The 16,948-nt window shown below is 36.7% G+C and overlaps 1 protein-coding gene across 2 annotated transcripts in view; it reads left to right on the top strand.

Moving 5' to 3' along the window:
- The window catches only part of ANO10 (anoctamin 10), a 120,781-nt gene that overhangs the window by 1,374 nt on the left and 102,459 nt on the right, over window positions 1-16,948 (top strand). For both annotated transcript variants that reach the window (XM_021525888.3, XM_085569392.1), the window contains exons 2-9: window positions 1,875-2,048; window positions 3,077-3,259; window positions 4,670-4,804; window positions 6,314-6,433; window positions 8,376-8,945; window positions 11,351-11,406; window positions 12,834-12,908; window positions 13,863-14,045. In XM_021525888.3, the coding sequence (XP_021381563.2) occupies window positions 1,889-2,048; window positions 3,077-3,259; window positions 4,670-4,804; window positions 6,314-6,433; window positions 8,376-8,945; window positions 11,351-11,406; window positions 12,834-12,908; window positions 13,863-14,045 (1,482 nt within the window). In that variant the 5' untranslated portion in view covers window positions 1,875-1,888. The remainder of the gene's footprint in view (window positions 1-1,874; window positions 2,049-3,076; window positions 3,260-4,669; window positions 4,805-6,313; window positions 6,434-8,375; window positions 8,946-11,350; window positions 11,407-12,833; window positions 12,909-13,862; window positions 14,046-16,948) is intronic.

Consider the following 16,948-nt stretch of genomic DNA (forward strand, 5'->3'; position numbering starts at 1 on the left):
TGTCAGGCATAATTTTAGCAAACCCCTGCAAAACCCTGATTATGGATAGTGATGTGCAGTGACTTGTCAAGACAGTGTAGTTACTCACTAACAAGCTCAGTTACAGTGCCTCATCCCTGACTATGTTCTTCTCTGCCTGGTTCATTCTGTTTGTACAGATGCACATCTGAAATTTTAAAAAATACTTTATTAATCCAGTGCATTTTTTAAAGGCATGTATACTTGGGTTCAGAGCTGGAGATCTATCTGTATGTTGCAGAATTGTGTGCCTGTGAGAAGGCAAGTGAAACTAACCAAAAACCCCATTGAAATTTGGCTTGAAAGCTTTTTTCTGCAAGTCGAAATTGACAGGTTGAATAGACTTGTTTATTATGATATGCATATGTTTACAGTATCACTGTATTGTGTAGGACAATTTTTATGAAATACTGGAGTCTGATTTGTCCTTGAATCACAGAAGTATAATGGTCATAAAAGCTGAAATGCATCCTTGAAGCAACTTCCTTAGAAATTAAGTATTTTAACAGGAGTGCAGGAAATTTTAGCAGGGAAACTGCTTAAAGGCAGAGGGTAAATTCCCTTCTTCAGTGAAGTTAATATAAAAAAATACCTCAAACCCCAAACCAAAATCACCAAACCTTCCCCTCACTTTTAAATTTAGTAAATTAAATGTGTCACAGGTTTTTTGTTTGGTTTTTTTTACTTTTTTTTTTTTTTTTTTTAACAGAGTAGGTTAGTTAACAGATTTGTTTTATATCAACATATCTAAGTTGCTTTATGAAGGATGCTACAATGATCTCTGTAGAATAATTTATACAAAATTTGTTAACAAGACAAAAGAGAAATGCCTGGGGTTGTTCTTTTCTGAAGAAAAGAATGCTCAGAGGACACCTTATCGCTCTCTACAGCTACCTGAAAAGAGGTTGTTGCAAGGTGGGGTTCTGCCAAGTAACATGTGATAAAATAAGAGAAAATGGCTTCAACATTTTCAATGTTGAACATGTGACATTAAAATTCTGTGAAGAATTTCATCATGGAAAGGATTGAAACAGGCTGTCCAGGGAAATGGTTGAGTCATCATCCCTGAAGATATTTGAAAGCTCTGTAGATGTAGCTCTTAGAGACCTTGTTTAGCGGTGGACTTGGAAGTTCTGCATTAATGGTTGGACTCAATCTTGAAGGCCTTTTCCAGCCTAAATGGCTCTGCAAGTCTATAAAGAACTGCTTAGATCATTTGAAGTATTTACACGTGAAGTTGTGCTGTCAGTGCTTTACAATTGGACTTTGTCACAGAACACTTGGTATATGGGTTCCAGAAAGTAATTTAAGTGCTCTGAGTGTAATTTGCCTGTCAGTATGATAGGTGTCTTACTCCTCACACCCAGGATGGTTGTAAATTTCCTCGGTATGGTTAAAGCTTCACAAGATTAACTGAGAAGGTTCTTCCTTAGAAGGTGTTTGCATACTCATGCCACAAGAAGCTTATTGATTTTTAAATACCTAAGTTTCTGTTAATGTTTTCATGTGCTGAAAAATACACAGTCAGAAGTTGCAGGCTGTTGTTTTTGAGGATAGTTTCACCTTATTGATTTGTTTTAATTTATTTATTTGCTTGCCTCTCAGTACTGCTTTGCTCTACATAGCAACAACAGTTTTCCCACCTAGAGAGTAGCACTTTAATGCCATGGGAGATCAGTAGCATCTTGACAACAGCAGAGGTTACTCAACCTGGTAGTAGTAAGTGCATTAAAGTGCACACTTATACCTTTAATAAGCACAGGCTTGTGTAACTCACTACAGTAAACTTTTGCTTGTTTTAGATTTGTACCAGCTATTTTTTTAGCACTTACATTCTATTTTGGTTTTGTACTTAGCAAGCTCTCACGAGATGGCAGGAAAAGCGAAAGAGATGGTGGAAAGCTGGTCTTTCTTGGATACTGTTGAGTCTAACTTCAGGCCCCTGGTAGTAATTGAACTTGCAAAGGGCACCAAAGAAGAAACCATAGAATGGTTCACTAAACGAATAGTGGACAAAAAGTCAAATGGAGGTGAGTACAGTATGATCTTCTGTAGCACTTTGAAATCAAACTGGCTGTCACCATACTATGAAGAATACAATTAGTTTTCAGGGAATTTGTGGTGTAATGATTGCTTGCCGATCCCGTTTTTGCATTTTTTGAACCCACTTAACCCTGTTATTAATGAAAACATTGGCTTAAGGTCAAATGCCAATTGAACTCTAGAATTCTTCCATTTTTTTAACTGAAGCCCTGATAACCTATGTTTCAATGTAGTTTTGATTTCAGTTTTTATAGCAGTTGTCTAGACACGTTTCTCCTGTTGCCTACAGAAATGTAGTAAGCCTTGCCTAAATGAAGATGCTTCACATCCTGTCCATAAGCCTTCATACCATGTTGTAGAACAAAATTAAGTTAGCAGAAAGCAATTTAATCTTGATAACTTCCTGTTGGTTTTTATTTATATTTTTTGTTAGCATGAAGGGTCTTAAAAATGCAATATTTCATTACTCATTTTGGTATGCTTCTGGGAATTGAAGTTAGGCTAATTTATTTATAATTCCCTGGACTTTTTTTGAAACTTTTTTTTAAAAAAGTCATTATTTGTGGCTGTTGCAGCTTATAGCTTATGGCCAGTAATATTTCTGTGGCTAATGGATTTGTGAATACAAACTTGCTTTCAGGCCTCTTTTAGGTAAGTTAGGGTAAGTTAGTTTCTGCTTCAAAAATCTAGTCTCCTTAAAACCAGTGGGACCGTTTGCAGAAGCACTTCTTGCCCTTATGGTGTGAACCTTAGGGGAATAGATTGAAACAGTCCCCATTGTTCCAGTTTACTGTCAAGAGTGCTTCAACAGAAGCAAGGCTAAATCAGGGGGTGACCCGGCAAGATTCTGAACAACTTATATCAAGTACTGTTGAAACCTTTATTCTTTGTGCCCTTAAAAAGAGACATTTTCAGCAGTCCTGTTAGCTAGGGCCAATACATTGGATGCTAAAATGCTAGGGCTTTTAGACATAATTTTAATGTATTTTCTTGCTTATTTTACCCCTCTTTATAGGTGCACAACTACTGATTAAACCACTGGTTACAGAAAATGGAGTTGAAAATATTTACCTAGTTGGTGCTTCCCACTTAAGGCTGTTGCTGGGAGCTGAAACTGTAGGTTTGGTGAAGGAATGCAGTGATAACTCAATGAGAACTTTTACATACAGCAGTAGAAAGACTTTCAAACATTTTGCAGGTAAGAAATTGTAGGAATCTTTGTCATTGTGAAGTCATGACAAAAGATTATAAGCAATTACGCTGCTAAATCTTTTACAGTCTTTCTATTCCTTGGATGGTAACTGTGAAGAGCAAGTGGAAGACCAATCCATGAAAAAAAAACCACTTGTTTTTACTATGGAAATTCAAGGCATAGAATGAATTTTGGTTTCTTTCACATGGCTTTTTTTTTTTTTTTTGCTTGTCATTTCCTTCATGCTTTTCTATGCTTCAAATGGTCTCTTACTTGTATGAAAGATTTTCTTGGAAAATAAGACAAGAAAAATAGCTGATAAACATGATTTTATGATTATCAATCCATGTTATGAATTAATATAGGAATTTAATTTCTGTGAGCCAGTTTTGAGGCTTATGATCTTAAAATAAGCTGGAAAAAATAGAAACATTTTTTCTCTGTTACATGTACACATCAAACAAACAATAATTAATACTACAGATGCATTCAGTGCGATTTGGGCCTGATTAGTGGAATCATTCCTTTTCCTCTGTTATTTTGTGGCGGTGCCAACACAGGAACATTTCCTTTTAAATGTGCTGCTTATAAGGTATTCAATGCCCCTGAAGCGGCAGAGCTCATTTTTTTTGCTCTGCAGGTAAATATTGGAGTTCCAGCTTAGTATTGCTAATACTTTTTATGTGCCTGTTTGGCTGATGCCTTTCACGACATTTTCAATATAACGGTTCTTGGGTCTGTCTGAAACAATTTTTAAGTTTTGTTGTTTAGTGGCAGTTTTGCTCAACACCACTGCTGTGCAATAACTGTTGCAGTGCCTTCAGTCTTGTGGCCTTGCTTTCCTGAAATTAGGAAGCCTTCAAAAGTGTTCTCAGTTGCAAAAGTGCCACTTCATTTTTTTCATGCCTTTATATTATTAATGCAAATCTGTCACAAATTCCACTGCTAATGGAGTCTCTAGGATTAGATGGATTTCCAGCTGCTGTAAATATATTATTAGCTGTATCTCCTGGTATTTTTCCTTTTTAAAAACGCAAACTAATTTTAGTTTTGTCCAGATGCAATCAGAGAAATTGTCACCTAGAAAAGAAACCCTGCAGTCTATGTTGTCTTGGTAGTATTTCTGGTTGCCCAGTTAAAATATAATATACTGTTACTCTTTGTATAGAGTTTTGTTGATATTTTAGCTTCTTCCTTAGTGTATTTAGGGCAATCCCTATAGTTTCTTATTCTTAAGGGGGAAAAATTGTTTTTATGTAAAGAAAATCTAACTCTTGTTTCCATGATGATAAATTGATGGGGTTGACATTGGTTTGCTGCTGTAATTTTTTTTTCCTGATTCTGGTTATTTTTTGTAGTTGTTTGCTGCCAGGGTTGTGTGCTGCACCAATTCATACCACGTTCCTTTTTATTTAGATGACAATCACAATTTCCTTACAATGGCAGAATGTCAGTACATCATCAAACATGAACTTGAAAATTTGAGAGCAAAAGATGAAAAAATGATCCCTGGATATCCTCAGGCAAAACTGTACCCAGGAAAATCAATTGGTAAGTAATGTAGTTTGTTGCCTTTAACTCACTGAGTTGATGTAGGATAGTGTTCATGGTGAAAAAAAATTAATTTTCCTATAATGAAGAGAAACTCTTCAGTTGTTCAAGTCCCACTATTTTTAACCAAATTTGTTTTTTCACTGCTTCAATAATACAACAAAAGGCAATGGACACACAATACAACAAGAAAAATTCTGAATAGGTATCAAGAAAGTCAAACATTTGATCAGGGATTTAGAGATTGTTGGTAACTGTCCTGGGAAACTTGTAAATCCTTGCTGGACAAGGCCCTGAGCAGCCCTATTTAAGGCACACCTACCCTGAGCAGGAAGGTGGATGGGATTACTCCCAGAGGGCTGTCCATCCTGAGTTGTTCTGTGAGGCTGAGCCTCTGACTTTATGTTCTCTACAGCTGGGTAGCTTTTGCACATGTTGGTGTTATCCATTAGTTTTAATTAGTACCAAAAGCATTTTTTATTTAAGTTACATGATTATATACTTGGTTTCTCTCTATATAAAAATACTGGACTGGGTACCAGTGCTCCAGAGTTGTAAGTTTCATAATAGGAAGGAAGTTTTATTTATTTGGTTTCACTGGTCTTCCTCATTGCTTCAAGAGCTTTTCCTTTTCATGGGAGAAAGAAGCAATGAGAGCTGGTGCTATTTTCATGGTAGCTGAAAGTAGTTTGTTGACAGAAATGCTACAGATTCTTAGGAGACTATATCTTAATAATTGTATGTCCTTTTATTAACAGAATCTTTTTTCTTTAGTGTTGATCATCAGAGAAGGAGATCTGTGTTCAAGAAACATAAATAAATGTAGATGTCAGATGAGTTTACATTGGTAATTTTTTTTATATAGCCAAGGTATTTTTTTAGTTGTGTGAAGCAGATGATAATGGGAAATAGTAAAACACTGTCACTCTTCAGTGCCTCCCTGTTTTTTATTATATTTTATTTTTTCTACAGTTGTAACTGCAGAGCAGTTTGTTCATTGTTTATCCACACATGTACTATTGCTTTTGATAACTAAGCTAAATAGAAATTGTGGAATATGTAGTTTTTTTGCAATGAAGATGTGATGCAATTTATGAATTATTGTAAACTGGTAATTCAAAGGGTTTCTCGTATCTTTTCCAAAATTAGTACAATGATGGCTTTGTGGCTATCCCTGCGAAGCTACTTGTGGCATTTCAGTCCTGACCTGTAGCACTTTTTTGCTATGGAAGCTGCATCTGGTTATATTGCAAAGCTATGGAGTAGTTATTATATGTAAAAGGGTTGCTCTTTGTCTTCCAGTGAACAGCACAGCATTTGCAGGAATAGATGTAACTACTCTCTATAATTTTTTAATTAACATGAGACAATTTTTTTAGGATTTGAGTGCTAGATGTGTTTCAAAGGAACTTTAGGCTTGCTAAATACACAACATAACCTGTTTAGTTATGTCAACTTCACTGTCTTTTGAAGGAGTGCTAGGTATCTGTTTTCTCTTTTCTCTTCTAGTGAGAAGATTATTGACCAGTGGTATTCTTGTTCAGATTTTCCCTCTGCATGATAGAGAAGAGTTGAAAAAGCTTTGTCACAGCTGGTATGGCCGAGTGAAAATTGGTTATCAGCCTTTAGGTATGTGAACAGCCTTTGCATTGTGGTCATGCAGTGGAGTTGTGAAATTAGAACACTGCTGTTTTACCATTTGGACAAATTTTTCCTCTTCTAGTGTATCCTGTGTGACCTGCTGAAATGATTCTAGACTTGCAGAATTGGTGGTTTCGGAGTCTGTAGTCTGTGAGTTTCCATGTAACAGCATTATGCACATCACAAATTCTCCCCACCCATCAGTAAAGCAAGAATGGTCCAAGCCAAGACTGTTTTTTCAAACTGACTCTTGACAAGCTCCCATGTGTCTGGAACTCCCAAAGCTTTTTTGTGTTGTCGATGTGTTAAAAGTGTATTTACAACTGTTTTAAATTCAGTGTCTGAATGAAGACTGTATGTTGTTGCATGCCAGCATCACTTGAGTATATTTTAGACACTGAATAATCTTAAAATGCATATAATTTTTAGTCTGGAAATGTGGAAAGTTAAGTTTTAAACTCTAAACCTGTAAGCTTTATTTAAAAATAAGAAAATAAGCATTTGGGAGCTTGCCTAATTATAAGTCTCTGGGTCTTGCAGTTGTTTGAGGTTCTTTCCTGAGCTGCAGGAAGTTAAAGTTCTGGCTAGATAATGCCTGCCTCCAGAGAATTGTGTTAGGAACCTTATGGTGTGCTGGTCTTTTATTATGTGAGAAAGGGATTTTTTTTTTTTTTTTGCACTGACATTGAATCCATACAAAATTTTGAAGCAAATCCTGGGAGCCTGTTAAGTATGTACTAATTTAGGGATATCTTTCATGTTGGAGTGTGAAATGATGCTAATGACCTACACTTGAATGTATTTGTTCATGAATTTTTGATTGACTGGATGTTAGAGTGCTGATACTTCTGTCTGTTTACCTTTCATTCTTGCTTTCAGATATTTTTATCTGGTTAACAATTGTAAACTTCTGTTGTAGTGTTTTGTAAGCCATAAGAATGTTCTGGTATTGCATATGAGGTTTTTTTGTGGCAGTTTATTACAGAGGTAATGCACTGTGGCAGTGTATTTACAGTGTCAATTCAGAGGTCATGCTTCTGTGGCAGTTTCTTTAAGCTGGTAAATACAAAAGAGTTGCATACAAGCAATCTGGTCATCCAAGCAGGCAAAGACAAGAGATTTCAGCACTCTAAACTGTTTTGGTAGGCATTTCTGTATCTAATAATTTCTAGATTATATTAATAATAATCCTATTTTTTTTATTAGTAAGATAAGTGATATGTGTTCTTGGAAGTAATACATCTGTCATGAAATGTACCCATTACTAGTACACTTTGTAAGTCTTTGTGGCACCTGAGCAGACAAACTTATTGAGTACAGTAAGTATGTATTTCATAAACGAGTTGTCTGCTGAAGAGAATATCTCAGCCTGAGTACTCTATCTGATGTGTTTAAGATTTGATACACCTGTCCATTTATTACTTTAGTTCCTTGAGGGTTGTCAAAGCACAACTAGCCCTTTTTGTCTCTGAACAAGCTGAAGTGAATTTGTTTCCCAGAAGTACATATGCCAGTGGGAATTCTTAGAAGCTGGGAGTCCTTGCTGTTAAAGTGTTTTTTATTGCATCAAATGTCTTCCATGCCATTCATTGATCAATTCTGTCTGCAAGAATGATAGTGTTTTCTCTTTGGTTGGGTTTTTTCTTTTTTTTTTTTTTCCCCTCTTTCTCTGGATATCTGTTTGACTTCCTTGCCATCTAAATGGTATGTTTATGTGGGTATATATGTAACATTGAAAAGAATAATTCAGATAACCATCTGACTTTTTGTAATAGGGGTGAAGGAAGAAAGAAAAAACAATGATATTCATTGTGTTATTTAGAAAAAAATTCTAGCCAATGAAAAGTTGTAAGTTCATATAAGGTCCAGTTTGATATTGTAGTGAAATTCCTGTTAGGTGTAGTCTTAGCTGATTAATTTCTTTCTGCAGATGACATACGCTGCTACTTTGGCGAAACCATTGCTCTCTACTTTGGCTTCTTAGAATACTTCACGTTTGCTTTGATTCCAATGGCTGTCATTGGGATCCCTTATTACATGTTTGCGTGGGAAGACTACGACAAATACGTGATGTTTGCCACGTTCAATCTGCTGTGGTCCACTGTGATACTGGAGGTCTGGAAGCGGATCTGCGCCATCCTGACGTACCGCTGGGGCACGCTGCTGATGAAACGGCAGTTTGAAGAGCCAAGACCAGGCTTCCACGGCGTGCTGGGGATCAATCCTGTCACTGGGAGGGAGGAGCCGGTGTACTCAAGTTTTAAGAGACAGTTACGGATTTACCTGGTGTCCTTACCATTTGTGTGCCTTTGCCTCTACTTCTCACTGTACGTGATGATGATTTACTTCGACTTGGAGCAGTGGGCTCTGGATTATCACGAAGAGAATGAGTCTAACTTCAGCAATTTGATGCTGTATGTGCCCAGTATCATCTATGCCGTTGTGATTGAAATTATGAACCGTATCTATCGGTATGCTGCTGAATTCTTAACATCATGGGGTAAGAAAGTTGTTCATTCTTCTTCTTTCAAGTTAGAATCCCACATACTTAGAATTTTTTTCCTTCTAGAATACATTAGTATGAGCTCTTGTTCAACAGAATGCTGAAGAGATTTCCCAAAGTAGGTTCTTGCTGTGGGGTAAAAGAGATGGCCCTTTTAACTTCTTATATGTTGAGTGTTCTGAGATTGCAATTTCATATTTGGTTTAATTTGGTCTGAGTCTGCCATCAGAAGAGGTGATCCTGCCTTGCTCCTCAGCCTCTCTCTGCCTTTGGTGCAGAAGTTCCCCCTCCCTGATTTAGCTCTTTGTCTGGCTGTCTCAGCCATAGTGCTGGCAAAAGGGGAGGGGGGAGAGCATGAGGCTAAGAGCTCAGATGTGCATGGATGGCAGGAAGGATTGGCCTGGCAAGTTGCACCCACAGCCTGGGTTTGCTTACTGTGCTTTCATCTGCTGTACATCAGTGCAGAGGGCAGAGGTACTGAGATAATGGGACCAAATCTAAGCCCATTCTAAAGGGCACATGAGTGTTTACGTGTGGTGCATATATAATAAAGACTGGGATTCCACATCCTAATCAAAATGTGTTTCTCTGGGCACCCTCAGAAGAGGAGGAATGTTAAAATAGATTACCTTTTTTTCCTCCCATGTGTGTGATTTATTTAACAGATTGGGCCTTGTGTTTTGCAACCTAACATAAGGACAGTGAAATGCTGGTGTTTATTTTGAATTTTAGCACTTCTACAGACATGTGAAGTCACTTTCAGACAAAGTTAATAGGTTAAGCTAATGGAGAATTAACTGCTTCATGTAGCTCCATATGGCATTGATTTGCAGGACAGAATCCAGATTACTAAAGCTGGAGACACAGAAAATTGACAGAATAAAGATAAAGCAAAGGAGGGGTTGATGCAGAAGACAGAATAAAAACAGGTGTTGAACTGGGGGTTGGTTATGCCTGCCAAAATGATTTGCTCAGCAAATTCAACCTGACATCCATGATAGTAAAAGCAAGCAATTTATTTGTTTATAACTGTTCAAGGTTTTTATTTAAATAAAATATTTTATTTAAATTCATATCAAGGGCTCAGTTGGCTGCTTCTATTTAATTGTTTTTATTATACTGCAAAAAAAGGCATTTCTGTGAAGTACTCAGTTATGTTGATATGATAGACTAAAAGGTCTTTAATAGGCAACTCAAGGGGTTTTTAATCCAGACTTTGTCGGGTTTAAGCTGATGTTTCATATTCAGCAGAGGCAGTATTTATGTAACCTGCTACACTGACAGCTTGTGCCTTTTCTGTGCTATCCAATATGTTTCTGCTGCCATGCTCTGAATAGGATGAAAAGCTCATCTGGCTCTCCTATCTTCTCTCCCACCTGGCATATTTTCAGATAATATCTGACTTCAACAGCTAAAGTGACAAAGCATGTGAAACAATCTGGGGTATTTTAAGCACCCCTCTTGCACCCATTTATCATGAAAGCTGATTGTGTAGTGAAAGCTAAAAGTAGAAATTGCAGTCACTTGAGTGCATTTTCATGTGTCAGGCCTAGCTTGATGCTCCTGTCAGAGCAGAGCTCTGCTGTTTTGTCCCGAGCAAGGTCCGTAGGTGATGGTGTCTCCTTTCAGCCTTGTTGACACAACACATGCTACGTGCTGCCTTCCCAATTACTGCTTATGCAGGGCGTTAAAGGTACAATGTAACACATAGCAGAAAGAAACTGAAACTCTCACCTCTCACATCCACTTCCCTTTTCTCCCCTCTAGTAAATCAGGTTCCTGATTCCCCTCAGAGGGGATTTCCTGATACATCAGGTTCTGACAGTTTATCTTCAGTGAGCTGAAAATTCCAATTTAGAATGAGTAATGCATCTATTGAACTTCACATACTCTACTTTTGCTTCAGAGTGTAGGGTCTTATCTAAATTTCTTGGAGAGAGATGGGAGTATTTCTGTGAGCATTTACTGGTTTTGAATTAAATTTGATATTTTTACTTTTCATTATATATTTCCGTTAGTTTCCAGCCAAAGAGCAATCAATAACTAGACACATTTTGTTAAGTCTTAAGAGTGATGGATGTTTTTCTCTTTTATAAAATAGCTCTTCAGGGTAAGAAATAGATAAAAGAAGAAACTAGAAAAAGAAGAAAATAGAAAAAATACTGGAGTTGTAGTCAAAAATGTGGGTGATTAATACTGTGGATCAGATTAGCTTCATTGATTAAGTGAGGGATTGGTATAGTATAAATTATTGCTACCATGAAGTGTTGGAATAATATAAACTATTAGATAAGTAATTTTCATGTGGACTAAAAGTGTCTGTTCACTCTTTGGATAGTAATGTGTACTACATGGTAGGAGCTTCTGCTGTTTACTAATTAATATTTTTGTTGGTATTTTAGAAAATCACAGGCTGGAATCATCATATCAGAATCATTTAATTCTGAAGGTTTTAGTGGTGAGTATATCATATAAGTGGCTTTTAGGATTATTAAAATGACAGCTTGTGCTGTATTTTATTAGTGCTTTCCTAGCATTACCACAGTGACCTGCAGTTTTGCTCGAGGCCAAATAGTAGCACAAATATCAGAGTAAACAAAATTTCTGTGATGATTGCAGTAACTGCTGGAGTATTTTAGATGCCTCTTTTATAGTGGAGAGTTGGCTTTTTATTTACATTGAATTGTTCATTCATGAGGATGCTGTGTATATAAGTTTCTGTTAATTGGTGTGGTCCTGTCTTCAACTGAGAACTATTTTTTTTTCATGATTTTATGACAAACCATATTTTTAAAAGTTCATGTATTAACTTCCACCTGTATTAACATTCAGACAACCTGTCTGAGGAACCTGAAAATGCCTGTCAGTCTATTCCTGTGTAGTTCATAGCATACACAGATCTATTTCATTTATCCAATCTTTTTGATTCCTTTTTGAAAAGGAAAAAAGTTTCTTCCTTTTTTATTTCCTCGGTTTCCTTAGAGTTCCTTCTTTATTTCCTCCACTATGTTTTTGTATGTGTGTGTGCGTTTATTTAGGGTTTGTTTGTTTTTTTGGGGGGCTTTTTTTGTGTTAAATCTCGGTGTTACCTATCTGTTACTGGTAACCTCTGGATCTGAAACTCCTGCAGCTATCACTTACAGCTTTGTCTCCTCCTGTAGCCTTTCTCATAAAACTTAAAAATATTTCTTTTTACCCAAAGGGTATTTATACAAAATTATTTAAAAAGTTATGAACTGTTAAATGTAAGTTTCCCTCAGTTTTCATTCTCAGTCTGTGTATGGCTCTCTTCACTCCCAATATTATCTGTATTAGCCAAAAGCTCCAAAACAGGAAACTTCAGAATTTTATTAAATACTCTGTTTAGGTTTCATTTTAGAAGTGGGGAATATTTCTCTTGGCCATAAAACCTTTTGAATTGATTAAACATCAACTGCAGCTAATATACATAAAGGAATGTTTTTAGAAATTGAGAAGCATATCACCCAACATGTATATTTTGACAAAGTATCTCTTTTTGAAAAAGTCACTGCTCTAAATAGAGATCAGTATATCCCTTTTCTAATGTTGTCTGGATAAACTTCCAAAAAAATTAAAGTAGAAGGTGATGTGTTTTTAATGTCCACATTTCATAATTCAGTTGTAGGTCTCTTTGTACACTTTGCTTTAGGTGAGCATTAAGCTTGTTAAGTGAAAAACTGAGGAAGACCAATATTGAAAATGTGTTTCTTCTGACCTAATGTTTAAAAATAAACATTAAAGAAAATTTTGATGGGCAGTTCACATCTTCATGGAAGCTATTTAGTCAAGGCAGCTGTTAAGTTAGATGATATTCTGCATCTGAACTTTTGCTTGAGTACTAAAACCAAATATTTTTCTTTGCAGTTCAACTTCTTAAATTGTTTTGCATCTCTCTTCTATATTGCCTTTGTGTTGTTTGATATGAAGCTTTTGAGGCAGGTGAGTGCCAAGAACATCTTAAGAATGTTGGTGAATCTAGTAAAATAAAGGATTGATAAAAATAGACTTCAATAGTTATTTAAAACATATACTTGGGAATTAATATATTTCACCTATGTTTTCTTAGAAATCCAGCTTCCATGTTTCAGTTCCCCTAACATTATTGCAGAATCACAGCAGAATAGAGTAATTCTTTCTCTCTGTATAAATGAAGAACTGTTTTCAAATAAATTTGATTATTCTCTCACACAGATGAGACTGGGAAATTTTCATTTCCTCTCTATTTCCTTTTATGTTAGAAGATGTTCTTCTCTGTAGTAGTTCTTAATGAGAGACTCTTGAGGATAAGGTCATGATTAAATTTGACTACAGTGAGGATCTGAGAATAAATAAAAGTAAAAATATTTCATAGTTGGTATTTTAAATCAACTTTCACACTCAAATGCATGAAAATTTGATATAAGGAAAATATTTTTTCTTTAAACATAATGAGCAGTACAAGAACTTCAGCTCAAGACCTCTGTTACTCTGAAGTGATCTCTAGCAAAACACTTTACATTCCTATACCAGACATAACATTTGTGCCATTTTCTCTACTTTCAGGTAAAATCAAGAAATGAAAGGCATAGAAAAAAATTCTGTCTTTAGTTCTGTGTGTGTCATTGGCATATATTAAATATGCATTACCCTTCATTGTACTTGGTGTACTGTTTTCAAGATACAATGAGATACACAAAATATTTAGACTGCTAACTCCTAATCAGTCCTTTTCAGCACACAGCAAAGGATGGGAACTAGATCATGTACACTTTTTGTATGCTATTCCTAGGTTTGTTAGGCTGGCCTTTTTTTCATAGTATAGTAACTTAGAGTACTACTTGAGCTCACAGAATTGCAAATGATCATAGGTTCATCACAGTTTTATTATTTTTTTCTTTTTTTTTTTAACTTAAGAGCTTGGCCACTTTGCTGATAACTTCGCAGATCCTCAACCAATTTGCAGAATCCTTGCTTCCTTACTGGCTCCAGAAAAGATACAACAGGAGGCTGAAGAAACACATGTGCTCCAAGAAAACTGATATGGACCTGTCATTAGCTGAACAGGTCAACATGGAGAAAGAAATGGGAACCTATTTGGTATGTTGTAGTACTTAAAAGAGTTAAAACTTTTCTGGGCTGTAGTTGACAGACGCATCAGCCAAGGAAAACAAGAATATTTTTGGCTTTCTGGCGTGACAGCTTATTTCCAGCTTCATCAGCTTTGCTGGTAGCTGTTTATGCAGCTATGTGTTGTCCTGGATCAAGAAGTGGATACAGTGCGGGATCCTAGTAACACCAGAATGGAGTGGAAGGAATGAACAGCTCTATCTGGAGCTACCTAACTCCATATCACTGGAAAGAAGTGTTGGTGTAATATGCCCTTAGTCCCCAAGGGTAACCCAAAGACTACCAGGATGAGTAGGCTGGCACAGGGAAGAGGGAGGTTATTTCTGTTTTGGTTTGATTTTGCAGTGGTACTAGTTTAAATGGTCAGTTAAACTAGAGCCTGAGAGAGAGCACTTATATCTGTATGGGGCCAGAAATGGAGGACAGAAGAAACTAACTCTTCAAAGCAATAATTCTGCTGGATGCTCTTGCCTCTCAAAACCACAGCTTTGGTATTCACTGTCTTCTTGGTTCTGTTCTTGACCACCTCCTACCCAGTATAATTTTTAATTGTATTTAGCAGATTCCATGCAATTCATTACTTAAAATTCTAAAGGAATTTACACAGTGGATGTTGGTGTGTATGTTAAGGCCTCACAGACTGGCTGATAACTTGATCAGATGCTGCCAGCACAGTCACAAGAGTCTTAATACTGTATGATTTTTGCTTTTAGAGAATAAGAAGTACATGTAAGTAGTGTACCTTTCATGTAAAAGGTACAGGAAATTGTAATTTGGTAATAAAGGTACACTGAAATTTGGTAATAACACCATATCAGATTCTTCCTGCTTTAAGTGCCATGGGAAAAGGAGAATGGGAAAAGGAGAAAGAACTATCACCTTTACAATTTAAAAGCTGTACAAATGTGTTCCTGTGAGGGAGATAGAATTAGACAGCCTATCTTGCAGTGCAGAACACAGCAGAAGTCCCTGTGTTAGTGTCTGAGCTGGTAAATCAGCACAGTCCAGCACTGCACCTGCACATCAGCCAGGACATCTCCCAGAGCTGTGTGTCAGCATCTGGCCTGACCAAATAAGCTCTGCCTCTTAGACCTGAGCTGACTCCTGGTTCTCAGCTGTCACATACAAAACCAGTGTGGTGTCTCTGAGTCACATTGCCCAGTGCTGCTTCTGCAGAGCTGGATCAAATGAATCTGCACCTGTTGTACTGTTGTACCCTGAATAGTTTTTCTTGGGTACCCAAGAGGTCAATTGTAGAGAGTGAGGACTTTGCTTTGTCTGTGTCCACTGCTAGCCTCAGTTTCAGTTCTAAATACCATGTACTCAAAGCTTTCATTTTATATTCAATCTTAAGATTATTGTTTTGCTGTGCTTGTGAATAAACGATATTAAACTGCTGATTTGTTTGTAAGCAGTGAGCTGTCAGCAGGCAAGAATATTTCTAAAATTAAAACTGTCACAAGGGGGAAGCATTTGACTGTTTAGTAACTGAGGAGTCTTGACAGAATTCTGTGTTTGTGGCTCTCTTGTTTTGATTCCTTCTTTTGCATACTCTTCAATACTGAATTCTCTATTCTTTTTGTCCTCATTCTCACTTGCTTTTCAAATATCCAGCCCTGTTTAAGATGTAAAAACATCCTGCAATAATTTTTATTATTATTTTTCTAATTTCTGCTGCACTCCTCTAGTTAATTTTTTCCCTTAATTTAAGTTTTTGTTTCCTTGATGCTGTAGCTGATGTTGTGGCTGCCGGTGGCAGTTACAAATTTCTTTAACATTGTCTCAGACTCCTGTTTTCCTACACAGAGTTTCATAAATTGAGAAGGAGAAGAATAAATACTTCATACTCTTCTATTCTAAAAGCCAATAGGTATTGGGCAAGGAAATGAGAAGCGTGTGGAAGCAGTGGGAATACTGTGCAGTTACCAGAAGGAGGAGCACAAAGGAAAGCTCTCTCTCTGCCTGCAGTGATTGTCTGAGAAAATGATAGCAGTAGCAGATGTGTGGCTGCCATTCCAGTGGATGTTCCTGCAAATGTCCCTTAGGAAGAGCTTAGTAAAATACAGGGTTTGTACAAAATGTTTCTGAGGAAAAAATCTTAATGGGTTTACCAGTTAGGTAGCTGTTCATGGTCTGGCCTGCAGATTGGCTTGTGAGACTGAACAATACTGTGGAACTTAAAAATGAGCTTAAGTGAGAAATGCAATTAATGAGTACCCCATGTTGATTTGTGAGCTTGTAGACATCTACTGCCTCCCTCTGTTTCCAAGGAGAAAAAAGCACTAGGTGTTGGAGCGGGCAGTCAGTTTAACAGCTATGATGGGCAAAAAAAACCATGTGTCTGATGCATGGGGCCAAAACCACTCTCATATGATTCTTACAGTAATTTCAGTTTCTGTCAAGTCTTCACAATTTCAGTTTTGAGAGAGAGAACAATACATGTGTCTGTGTACCTACATCCCACTTTTAACTTCTTTGTGGTATTTCACCATCCTTTGTTTATGAGCACTTTTTCTTTAAAATGGGTTGGTTTGGTTCTGTCATAACAAAATTGCTGCAATCATACAAACTGTTGTTAATACTACAAAACTAATCTGCAAATAAATGTATGATCACCTGCATACTTAATCAGCATTTAAGTACCCACATTCTTGGCTTAAAGATCAGGAGATAGACCTATTGGAATTTGTTATATAGGGTTTTTTGTTTGCACTAATTGTTTTTTTCAGATGTCAGTGCTGCCTTGTAGATTGCAATCTTCAAGTGGTCCACTAAATCTGTCCTACCCATTTTTCAAAAAACAAGCAGAAATACCAGAAAATATTTGAGTATCTACCAGCCTACCATTCTGTTTAGGTCTTTCATGGACAGTC

This window comes from Lonchura striata, chromosome 2, assembly GCF_050655825.1.
Source record: "Lonchura striata isolate lonStrDom1 chromosome 2, ASM5065582v1, whole genome shotgun sequence".
Taxonomy (NCBI): domain Eukaryota; kingdom Metazoa; phylum Chordata; class Aves; order Passeriformes; family Estrildidae; genus Lonchura; species Lonchura striata.